Below are 12755 nucleotides of genomic sequence, written 5' to 3'. Positions count from 1 at the left end.
AAATGCGACATTTTTATAAAAAGGCTTCAGGAATTCCCAATTGCTTCCCAAACCATGCTTCAATAAAACAGGAGAGACAACCACAGRATAAGAAGAAGGTGGAATTAGGGAAGGTTAAGTCTAACACAGCTAATCTGCAGAGCTGTTTCATTCCGTAACAGAAAAGGCACTGAGCATAATCAGTCTGTTAGAAGAGATGTTATGCTTTCATGCCTTTACTTCTACTATACTAGATGTCACACAGAAGGAAAGAGGAAAAAAGCTTCTGTATATGGTATTATTAGAATTTTTTTAAATAAATATTTTATACCTCTACTGAATTAGTGCAAAAATATCCAGTTATATGCAACTCTTTTGCAGCTACCAGTTAAAGTATTAATATGCACTCATTAAAACTTTGTTTTTTAAACCTTAAAATTTAGACAATCTTATAAATTAATCGTTAGTTTAAAACCAGAACTGGGATGCAAAACTATTTTTAGGTCCTCCTGTAAGCCTGCAAAAATTCTGGACAACAATAAAATTTTATATTTATCAATGCTACACAGAGAAGTGGTCTGCAGGAAGCACTTTATTCACAGGGAAAATCCAAAGGAAAGAAGTTGTCCATAATAGCAACTTCATATGCATATTTTAACAGCAAGTGACCTATATTACACGCAGTGTGAGCTGAGATTGAAGAGTGATACAACCAGCATTTTGGAATTTCAAGCTTCATGTTAATTTCTTGATCAAGTTCTGTGATTGCCAGGGACATTAACAGAAGTGAATTCTGGTCATCTTGGAAATCATCATCAAGAGGTTCTCTGCGGCATTTGTTCAACCCTATTCTTTCCAATACTTTTCCCACAAATAAAGAAGAGATTCCCTAATATAACAGTGAGGAAAAGAAAAAAAAATCACTAAAGCAGACAGATGCACAAAACCAGATCTGCTGAATTAGAAAATACCATCATCAGAACTCAAATGTCTTGATTAGGAAAAAAGTTACCAAAAATAAAAACTACATTTAAGAAATATCTTGAGGTAAAAAGTTACCAAAAATAAAAACTACATTTAAGAAATATCTTGAGGTATAAGAGTTTGCCAATTGATTCCATAAGAAAAAACAAAACAACAATTGTGCTAGCATGGCAAGAGGACACCAGATACATTTCTCCCTCTCAAACTTTAAAAATGTGAATGAAATCTTATGCAACAACTAGGCACTCTGAAATAATATTAAAAGATGAACTGCCAGATGTTTCCATTACACAAGTAACGGATCAACATCAGCTGCATATAAAAATAAATTTCCAAGTTTAGTTGAGTTCTGACACTGTGGAAAATGAAAGAATGCTTATATGACTGCCTTCCAATATGTTGCTGCACAAATCAGTGGAAAATGTTCAAACACAGCAAACAAAAATGGAGTAGTTTCACAGATAGACACAAAGCAAGTGTTCTTACAGCAAGAAACACCTTGATTAAACACAACATTTCTATCATCAGGATCCAAAATCCTATAGGCATAAAGCTGAAAGACCACACAACAGAACAACAAAAAAAATACTTGCATTTACATGTGAAATTACTTTAGGTTTCTGAAACTTCCTCTGGAAAATGCATGATGGTGTAGGGCCAGCCCTATTAAATGGTCACACAGGACAGCACAAGATATTTTGAAATCACTAATAACCTTCATTAAGTCCAAATGTCACAAAAAGCTGGTGGAACTATAAACTTGGATTCTTTCAGTGCCTGCAATTGTAGCTGAAAAATACTTTGTCTATCACACAGTTAAGCCCAGAAGGAATCAGCCCCTGAAGCAAGTAATGTGAAAGATGACCCTGACTTACCTACACGAATCAGAAAAGACCAAAAGAGACTATAGTTTCAGCAAAGATAAACCAGAAAGAATGAACATGGCTGAGAAGCAAACACCACTTATTTCCTCTCATTTTTTGACATGTGATACTTTGAAAAAAAGTTATAGTTCCTTCTTGTATATTGTTTTCATCCTCCATTGAAAAAACAGACTATCCATCTACCTTCTTCGGTAGTGTCTGATGTCTCTTTCACAAGAGACGAAAACTGATATACTTATGTTACATCAAACTACAGGAGAGGCAAAAAAAGAACCTTAAACCAAGGCATTCCTAACATTTTCTGGAAATGTTAAGAGAGTTCTTTAACCCATCCTGTTGAAAAAGAAGCATATTGCTGCAATTAGTGGTGTAAAAAAAATGTGCTATTAAGATATGAAGCACATCACTTAATACCATAATAAAGTATGCTGTATCACTGTTAATGCTCCAAATTTCAATTCACACTGTAAATCACACACCATTTCTCAAGAGCTCAAAATCATTTCTCTCTATTCTGAAGCTGACCTGTTTTGAGTAATTCTGCACTGCATAAAAACTGGTTTCCAGAGCTAAACAAGGGAGGCATTCAAAGATGCAAAATATTTTAGGAAGAAACAGTATCCAAGCATATTTTACATGGAATGGCTTGGTTGCATGGTATCTCAGATCTTTCTATGCTTTTTCTTTCAATTTCACTTTTGATTCGTTATTGACATTTGCTATACCCCCTCTGAAGAAAAATTGAAGTCAAGAAGAGAATCCCACAAAGCGTGATTGGGATATTCCAGAGAATTTGTGCTTACATGTATTACTGTTGACGTATAAACTGTAATTTCAAGAAATGACTCAAGAAAGTGACAGCTTTAAGAAAAAAGTCTCATCTCCAGCGAAAAAGTTACACATTTTTTGACAAGGCGCTCTTAAATTCTTAAGAACTCTCAAGTAGCTGTTGAACTTAAGACTGTAGAGCAACTGAATATGATACGAATGATATCAAAGTTCTACAGTCTCTGTTTTGAACAGAAATGTAAGTTTATGTTGTCCTTCCATTTTCTATGTTCTCCAGGTTGAGTAGATTCCCCCTTTCCACTAGTACAGGCAACTGAAGGGAAGGACAAAAAAGAACTTTTGGCATGTAGTCCTAAGAAAGGCAGTTTTGAATTCAAAGTAAGGACTCCAGGCTTTTCGGTAATTCTGATAGTTATTTCATTGCTAATTATCTGTAGGGTCCTGACAGTCCACATAGTTTACACTGCTTAAAGGCGGTTCCAACCTACATGAAGGTTTTTTGAAGATTACAGCTCAAGTTTACAAAGTTGTTCTTCAGAGACACAAGGTCTTAAACAACAAAACAAACAAAGAGCAACAACAAAAAACCCCTCAAATATTAACTTTTCCTACAATATTCAACTTATCAAGCTCTAACTTCAAGGAAAAGCCTCTCTTTTCCAAAACGTATTCAATAATTCAAACTTAATACATAAGATTAGCAGTATAGTTTTGTCCTACTCAGGTAGGGGTGGCCAACTTTCTAACCCTGTAATTTGCACACAAGAGTCTCTATTCAAAGCCATAGAGATTCATATGCTCATCTGAGAGCCCAAACGACAGAATGATTTAAGGCAGAAGACAAAAATTACTACCCATCTCACTCCACTGTGGGGAGTGACTGGATTTGGCATAAACTGGGTGTTAGATTGATTCATGAATACCAGCCAGGTGGGACTCAAAGGTCATCATTCTCCCAAAGTTGGTGACATGGAATACTCAGAAACTCTCTGCTTTTTACATGATGTAGTTTAGCATAGGAGTTTTACTTGAATGACAAAGGAACCACACTGCCTCCTATGCTCTAACATGTCCACAATAACATGCTAAAATAAGTCACAACATGCTAAAATAAGTCACAACATGCTAAAATAAGTCACAACATGCTAAAATAAGTCACAACATGCTAAAATAGAGCTGTCCATTGCTTTAATTTTATGTTCACCAGCAGAAAAAATAAAAAGTGGTCTCTTCAACCATTTCTATCTTCAAAAAAAAATTTTTTTTAAGAGATACTGGGATTTGACAACTCCATTTTTTATTGTCAATTGTCATGGATTTTGCCCTCCACTAGGAAGCCTGAGCACCATCTCCAAAAAAAGTGTGATTAATTTAGTGGTATCAGCTTAAATATTTAAGAAAGAAGTGCAAGCTTCTGTAGACTATACAAGTGATGATTACATAACAATGAACATTTATTTTCATTTGGGACACTATATATGTTCATTAGATTAATATGTACTTAAAGAATATGGGAAACAGTGTAATATAAATTCAGTGCAATGACCACACTGAGCAGTCAACAAAATTATACTTTTGTTTGATTTTCTTTTTAAACTTTGTATTACTACACTTACAATTAACAATTTTCAATATAGCTTGGTATAGTTTACTTAACTTTGGATAAATCATTTTTACTATTTGCCCTACATAGTTTCTTGTCTGTGGAAATCTCTTCTCATAGCAGTAGGTTTTTATTCTAAGTAGAAAATACCTTGTCCAGGGAAAAAAAAAAAAAAAAAAGTCAGAGGATTCCAGAGCAAGTGTTCTAGCAGAAGTTACTTCTCCTCTAAGCACCACCACTGACTGACTAGACTAAGCTGAGTCTTGATGTATCTAACCTCAATTAAAGAGATTCCATCTATTCACACTTAAGTTTTCCAAAATGGACAAAAGTTATTACATACAAATTGTATACTTCTATGCTAGTTTCTACATCTTAACCAAACCCCTGAATCAAATTCCACCTTCAAGTTGAGCCAGTACAAATACAGAGAAAACATCCACCTCTACTCCATTCAGATCATCTAGTGTCTCAGCATTATACTTGAATCAAGCATAGATATACTTTTTCTAAATCACATTCCTTCACTAGTTGTCTCCAAAATTGATGAAGTAGTCTGCAATAGTTGCCTCTCCCTATTTTGAATTCTCTAGTTGAAGAGCTGCCTGTAATTAAAATTAAAGAGTAAACAATTTCATTCACATGGTGCATTTAATTATAGATATTGATAATTATAGTTTACATTTACCATAATCTATTAAAATAATTTATATTACAAATAATTAAGCAAAACATGTTGATGATATTTGAAATAAAATGAAGTCACTGAACTGGTGAAGTCACAGGCTAAGCACTCAGAACCAGGATTTACTGAAGCAATTCAAAAAAATTCTTTTTACTCTTGCTTTTTTTTTTTTTTTTTTAATTTCAGTCTGTTCAAGCTATTCAGTTCAAAAATTTAGAAATGCACTGGAGCTGAAAAGGATCGAAAAGCTTGTTTCCATTCTCATACACAGACCGAAAGAAAGGGAAAGTGACATCTGCTAACTCTTTAACCCAGGAGGACATGAAACTTGCAAATAGTTTAACCATATTTAACATTTATTTTATGTAGCCAGTTTTAAAACACTATTATTATTTAAAACACTAAACTACTACACAAGTGTCCATAATATTTAAAGGTTGTACTGCGACCAAATATTACTTCCATGCTTTTTGTGCCTTCAGTTACACTCCAATCACCATATACATGTAGCCTAACAAAAGTCACAAAAGTCCTATTACACCTTACGTGTAACTTATGTTACACATCCCTTCACTCCAGATGTAGAGCAACAGTAAATATAGTTTTTCAGCCCAGCATATTTCAAATGATGGTCTGGACGATGTAGTCCTACATACAAAATACTCTGCTCTGGTATCCGACCTCGGAAATAAACAGCACCAGTTCCAGCATTTCTTGATCAGAAAGCTCACAACTAGTCTGATTTCTCTTCTCTAAAAACTTTCCCTTCCTCTTAATTTCTCATCACTTGGGCACCCAGACTCCAGCTTAGAGCTTTTTATTCACTTTTGCAATGGAGGAGGAAGCTCAGAGTACAGGGGAAAGAAAAGGTATGGCCTGCAGAGTTTCCGATACTTCGGTAATCCATCACAGGAGAAGAAAAATAAAACAAACAAAACCCCACAGGAACACTCCACAGAACTGACCCCAGCAAGCAAAAGGGTTTTCAATTTGCCTCCAATAAGAAGAAAGATTAATTTTTGGCTTCAAGTCCCACAAGTCAAGTCAAACTATGTTACTCTTATGTAAAAGTTAGTCTTTAGCAAAATAGAACTGAGCTGTTTTTGTTTTTCAGATCATGAGTCACTAGAGAAACCCCTCAACATAAAGACCAATTGGCAATTATATGATATTCTGGAAGCACGAGTACTCCTTAGGGACAGATGCCCTCTTCTATGCTTTCCTTCCTCCTAGGAATTTTGGCTTTTGCACACTCTCCTTAACTCAGTGATATTATCTTATTTTTGTTTGGTGTTAATAAATACATAAGAATCAGCCATTTGCTACTCCACATACTACTTTGCACCACAAAAATTTCAAGTGAGAACACACCACAGAAGTTCTTGCTAAACACCACTGAGAAAATTGAAAACTTTTAGGACAGTTGATAAAAATACGTAAGAGCAGATTTTTGTTTTTTTTCTGGCAAAATGCATAAACTGGATATAGCTACATGCTTTACACAACAATAGCCAAACTGGTTCCTCAATTAAAAGTACACCTCTTGGGAGAACATTTGCTCAGCTTACATTAGAGAGGAAAAAAGTAGTAAAATTAGAGTGAATCAGTTTAACATAAAATAAAAATATATTATGAAAAGCAGTACCAAAATAGAAAATCAAAATAGCTTAAGATGGGTCAAAATTAAAGGCTTTGACATTTTCAAAACCTTTTCCCCCCCTTGGGGGGTGAGGGGGAAGCTTACATGACAATCAACATGTTTCTAATATTCACAATTCAAATCTCTTCAAGAAAACTTTTCTGAAGGAATATGATTTATTTACTCTATTTTATGATGTGTATTTATGATGTATGATATGATGTCTAATTCTACCTTAGCTCCAATATGAATATTGCTCTGTAACCCCAATTTACACRTTTTGTCTGGAAAAAGAAAACCAGATAAAACTTAAAACCTAAACCAGCATTAAAAAGCAATACACCGACCACCGCAAAAAATGTCAGAGTTGCTGCAAGAATGAGAAAACAGCCAGTTACTAGACTAGATCTGAAAGCATTTTGCTGAGAGCACTCATGTCACAGAAATTCTAAACATGTTCTACGTTATGAATGACTACTACCTTGCTTTGCAGAGCACTAGGTCTTTATATTTTTCAAAAACATAGCTTGAAGTTTCTTTGGCTGTTTGTTATTTTTACTGGTTTGTATCTCTAAGATGTCAGTATGCTTCTGAATCGAACAGGGACCCTTTACTGATTTTACTTTAAGAGTTTAATTTCTCAACACTATTGCCATGAGTAGAACCTTAGTACAAGCCAGGCATATAACCCCTCCATATTATAAAGCATCATTTTAGCATTCGGATAACTAATGCAAGTAGCAAAAGAAACTCCATGTGGTCATTCTGAGAAGTACTCCAAGTCACAACTCCTTTGTGCCTAGAATCCAGGCAAATGCAAAAATAAATTTAAAAAAAGGTAATATTAACGTAACAATTACTTTTCAGAAACACTGACCGACAACTTATTAGTTGGGACATACTTGGGATAGGCTATAATTAATTTCAAAAAGGAGCAAGCTCCCCCCAAGTCTATCAAAGTCCACATTTATTGTCTTTATGCTAGTTCCATGCAATACCAAAGTCAGCTATGCAATTTTACTGCAGACCTACAGAAAAGTTCACATGATGAATTCATCTGCAGTACATCAAATTATTCTACAATTTTTACAATGTACATACTTTGATAATGATAAGGTATTTGCTGCACAGAATTTCTTAGAAAAATGACTGAATTGACAAACTCTCTCTTCAGATAAACTGCAAATTTGCATGTCAATACAACAGAATTAACCACAAATTTATTAAGTTGGCCTTTTACACAACTTCTTTGCTAGGACTTGAAATTGCCTCCTACATTTTTCATGATGAACTAGTGATACTTCCTCTAGATTACAAATCAAAGTTCAGATTTCTAAATAGTAAAATAAGAGAATGCCAGATTTAATTTAGAGAACAGGATACACTAGGTAAGACGTTTGAGAGCCTGGTGAATATTCTCACGTATCAGACAAAAGAGGCTGCATACCTTACTATCATATCTCAATGTGTTGACTTAACTCCTCGAGAGCATGAAAATATGTTAAGATACAAAATTCTCACAGACTCACAAAATGCAGCACCTGCCATTTCCAGTTGAATTATTTTGCCCCAAAGGTAGGAGCACCCTGATAAAACAACTGGCTAAGCAAAAGCATTGGTCAGTCACTGTAAATGCTCACAGACTGGCAACATCCATCCAAAAACTATATTAAAAATATTTTAATGAGATAATCTTTTGGCGCGCAACTCCACTGTTGTGCATTTGCTCGTTAGATAGTCTGATGTTTATTATCTCAGCCAAAATCTAGATGAACAGATCTTCTTAAAGCTAGTTTTCCAAGTTTTTTATTTAAAAAAAAGAAACAAAAAAGGAAGCACTTTTAGGCATCTTGATTAAGTCATGTTTTAAAGTTCTGCAATGTCCGGAAAATTCTTGGTATGCCTAATGCAATTGTGACAAGCCTAAAGTAAAAGTTACAGTGGACAGGTAATGGCAAAAATGTTTTGTGACACCAGATGTACAGGATTACCTATCCTAAAAGCACACCTACCTTCTGAGAATACAAAGGGAAAACAGAAAAGGGGTAATACATACACAATCCCTCTACCAAAGATCCATCCAGTAAAAGAAGTGATAAACATCATATACATTCACACAATAAAATTTAACTATACCATTATCAAGCATATCAAAGGCATATTATCATTTCTAAAGCTTTGCTTCTCTAAATACTTGAATAATAACACAGTAAAAAAGTACTGCAACATCCAAGTTCAGGATATATCATAAACTTCACAGAGGAGCATAAGAATTGAACCTTACTCGGCTAGAGACGTTGCACTGTGCTCTTTAAATTCACTGTTCAAAATAACTTTGAAAAACTGTAACACTGTTTCACCCACTTAAGTGGAATGTGATTTACGTGTAAAATCTTGGAGACAAGGAGAGTTTGATTAGTATTGCAATTTTTCAATATCCTGCTCTACAAAAACCTCTTCAACCCCAAAGACTACAACCTGAAGGTGGTAATAATTCAGGCTGCACGTGATCTAGAGAAGATAAATAGAGAACAATTGTTCATAATCTCCTTGAGCAGAAAACTAGCAGGCATCAAATAAATACTGTCAGGAGTCAGAATTTTTGTTTTAAAACAAAAAAGGAGATACTCCTTTGAACTGCGTAGTTAACCACAGGAACTTTGCCACTGTATGTTACAGTTTGTCTGGTCTGAAGACCTGTTTACGAATGAAAAAGAAATACAGCAAGAGCTACAGACCAATTCTGGCTCAGCATGCACCTGACTCAGGATCACTAGAGCCTGTGAGGATATTCTGAAGACATATCATTATATGCTTGCCCGACTCTTACCACTTTTCTCTCCACTGGCCACTGTCAGATAAAAAGATACTGAGATCGGGTGGATCTTTCTCTTGCCAATTAAAGTTGTTCTAATGTCAAGAATCTTTTCCTGGATTACGATAAGACTAAGATTTCAATTAGTACCACCACTATGTAGCAGTGTTCACAGTATAGATATTCATTAAGCAGAAACAAGACAGCGACTTAGCTGATCAAATCAAAAGTCTGCACCTTCTTCTTTGCAAAACAGCAACAGTGTGTCTCTTAAAAAGGAAAAAAAAAAAGGAAAAAAAAAGGAAAAAAAAGCCTTCAGACCAATACTAACTAATCAGAAGTTCCAGCATATTGCCAAAACAACATAGGTGCTTTAACTATCAATCAGTTAGTGTCAGAATACCATGTACTCTATAGAATATTATGATTAAAATGCTTACATTTAAACTTATTAAAAAAGCTAAAACTGAAGTTTCCTTGATCAAGTGGAAAATAAGCATATAAATCACCAAAACAATTTCTGCTACTCAGATACCAATTAAAACCTGTCTATGCTTGCACAACAATGCACACAGAGATAACTTATTATTTGCCAGAATATCTCAAAAATCAAAAAAATCCATATTTTGTAGAACTCTTTTTTCAGACTGGATTTTCATGTCAAAATATATTCCTGACCTAGCCACTTAAAGTGATAAAAATATCTTTTCCCCCGACAAAAGCACCAAAAAGATAGTCAGAATGAAAGTTACCACAACTAAACAGAAAACAAAGAGTTAAAAAAAGAGTACTTCAGAATTTTTTCTTCTGTGAAGCTAGACCTCAATCTTTAAAGTAATAAATATTCAAAGGAATTCAATTTCATTGTAGTACATCCCAGCAACAGGTAAACTAACACTCATTCAAAAAAACAAAAACCAATTATCTCTGATTTTAATTCATTAAATAACATACGTATTTACTTTTAATTCCCTTAGGTTCCTGATGATACGGATATAAATTTAAATATTTGTATATATATCTATATAGATACAGACACGCTTTTTTAAAGGACTATTAGAGTGTCACATAATGGACTGATATCATTAAACTAACTAAAATAAAAACAAATGGCACATTTAGTAGCCAGTACTTCCCCCTTTTTTAAAGTGATCTGCTAGCTGTTCAAAACTACACACTTAAATGCATTGCTTTTTTTTTTTTTTTTAAACACAACCTGTTCCTCCCCCCTTCCAAATTGGCCAAATACTTGTACAGCAACAGTGTTTGTTATCCTGCAGCCCAATTCAGCAACACACTCCCAGGTTATCCCTAAGTTTAACCCCTCTCCTGGTTCAGAGACAAAAAATAAAAATCCTAAGCCTGAACTCCATTCTAGAATTAATTCAAATAAACCTAAAGTGCTTAAGTTTATCTAAAGACTTTTTAAGGCTTCAAACCCACATGCCTAATGAACTAATTACAGACAAAAAAGAATGCGGGTCCTAAAAAAAAAAAAAAAAAATTGAGCTCAAATTTGCTACTAGAGGTTAAAAAAAAAGATTAAATATCATCACAATGACATTAAAGAGCTTTAAACCCCACCATGAGTTTTAAAGCTTGGCACATCTTAAAATAAATGCAGTATTTAAAAGCAAGACTTTTGACTCAACCTCCACCCTTTAATTTTTGTTTAAGAAGGCCTTATTAACTAAAACTAGGTTTACACCCTTGCAATGAGGCCCTGTGCACTTTTCCCTAAACTATAACAATGCAATCTCCATTTTGAACAATGCACCTCATTTCCCTCCTTGAAAAGCTAGTTTTGTCTTAAAGCCAATAAATGCTGCTTCCAGTTGTATCTCTGATTTCAAGAGCCTGCAAAATTTCAGTGTTTATGGTGTTTTTTTCGGCCACTTCAAGTTGCATGTGCTTCCTTCCCTTATTACATTAAGTTATATTCCCAGGCACAAACCATCCTCTCCTGTATATATTTGCAACCACTTCTTTGCAATACAGGCACCTCCTTTCTCTTGTTTAAAAATCCTAAGTGAATGCTCCATATACTTTTGACATTGTTTGCAACACGTTCTGGTGTAGCATGCATTTCTGCAGCAACCAGAATCTCTATGCATATTTGCAAAGCATCCCCTTACCGCAGCATGTATTACCCTCCCTCCTCCCTCCCCTGACTGCATGTGTGTTTGTAAGCACCTTCCAGCGTTCCCTGCATCCGTGGGGTTGCCAGTCGTTAATTTGCATACCCCTCTCTCCCTGCGAGGGCTTGCAGGCATCCCTTACGGTCCGCATGCATTCTTCCTCCCATGCATGTGTGTATTTGCAAACCTAGAGGGAGCATGTGGGGTGCCCTCGCCTCGTTTTTAGCTCATCCCACTGACTCTCTACCTGGGGTGCTGCTGTAGGTGCTGTGGCTCCTGAAGCTGCTCTCAGTGCAATAACTGGCATCGTCTTCATCCTCCATCTCTTCAGGGTAGTCAGAGTCGTCGTCGTCCTCCTCCTCCATGATCTCCTCCTCCTCTTCCTCCTCGGAGTCCTGGTTATCCTCGGGGTCTCCCTCCTCTTCCTCCTCGGACACCATGCTCTCCTCCTCCTCTTCACTCTCATGATCGTCGTACACCACTTTGCTGATGCTCCTCCTGGACGAGGCAGCCCTGCCTTGGCTGTTGCAGCTGCCTCCTCCGCCTCCTCCCCCTGCTCCTCCAGCCCCGGCCCTGCCCCTGCCCTTACCGCTGCTGCCTCCCCCACCAGGGGTGCTGCTGCCGCCGCTGCCTCCCTTCCTCTTGCTGCCCCCCCTGGGGGAGGTGGCGGCGGAGGAAGAGGCCTGGGCAGCCCCGGCCCCCTTCTGCTTGGGCCCCGCCGTCTCCGCCTGGGCCGAGGTCGCCCACCTGCCGCGGCTGCTGCCCCGCTGCCGGGACCGCAGCCCCCCAATGGGGCCCGCCGGGGCGGGCGGAGCCGGGGAGCTCGCCTGAGCGCTGGCCGCCGCCGGCTGCTGCTGCTTGGGCGGCCTGCCTCGCCGGCCCCGCATCTCTGGGCGCTGGCCGAGGGGGGAAGGGAGGGGGAAGGAAGGCTCGGGAGGGCGCTCGGAGTCCGGACAGGCGGCTACGGGGAAGCTCCCCCCCCTGCGAGGGATCCGGGCCGGGGAGGGGGGCCGCCGAGCTGTGAGGGCCGAGGGCTCAATCCGAATTGCCGGCGTCCCGCTCCGGATCGCCACCGGCCGCCATCTTGTTTCTTCGTCTCTGCCTCGGCTCGCTCCGCTCTGACTGGGGGAAGCGGCGGCGGCAGCAGGCCCCGAGCGCCTCACGTGACCAGCCGCGCCCAGCCGCCGCCGCCAGGGGGCGCCGCCGCGCCGCCAGAGCCATGTTGGAGCCAGCGCGCTG

The 12755-nt window shown here is 37.8% G+C and overlaps 1 protein-coding gene across 14 annotated transcripts in view; it reads right to left on the bottom strand.

Moving 5' to 3' along the window:
- Positions 1–12623, bottom strand: part of BPTF (bromodomain PHD finger transcription factor) — a 61885-nt gene extending 49262 nt beyond the window's left edge. For 12 of the 14 annotated variants that reach the window (XM_026067585.1, XM_026067582.1, XM_026067590.1 and 9 more), the window contains exon 1: positions 11764–12623. In XM_026067585.1, the coding sequence (XP_025923370.1) occupies positions 11764–12403 (640 nt within the window). In that variant the 5' untranslated portion in view covers positions 12404–12623. Of the gene's footprint in view, positions 1–692; positions 869–11571; positions 11725–11763 lie in introns of those variants that run through there. The other 2 variants (XM_026067594.1, XM_026067593.1) reach the window with 2 other exon arrangements.
- Positions 12624–12755: the final 132 nt, after the last annotated feature.

Source organism: Apteryx rowi, unplaced genomic scaffold (genome assembly GCF_003343035.1).
Source record: "Apteryx rowi isolate R43461 unplaced genomic scaffold, aptRow1 scaffold_26, whole genome shotgun sequence".
Classification (NCBI taxonomy): domain Eukaryota; kingdom Metazoa; phylum Chordata; class Aves; order Apterygiformes; family Apterygidae; genus Apteryx; species Apteryx rowi.
Note: the sequence above shows the minus strand (reverse complement) of the source record. Positions and strands in the feature narration are given on the sequence as shown.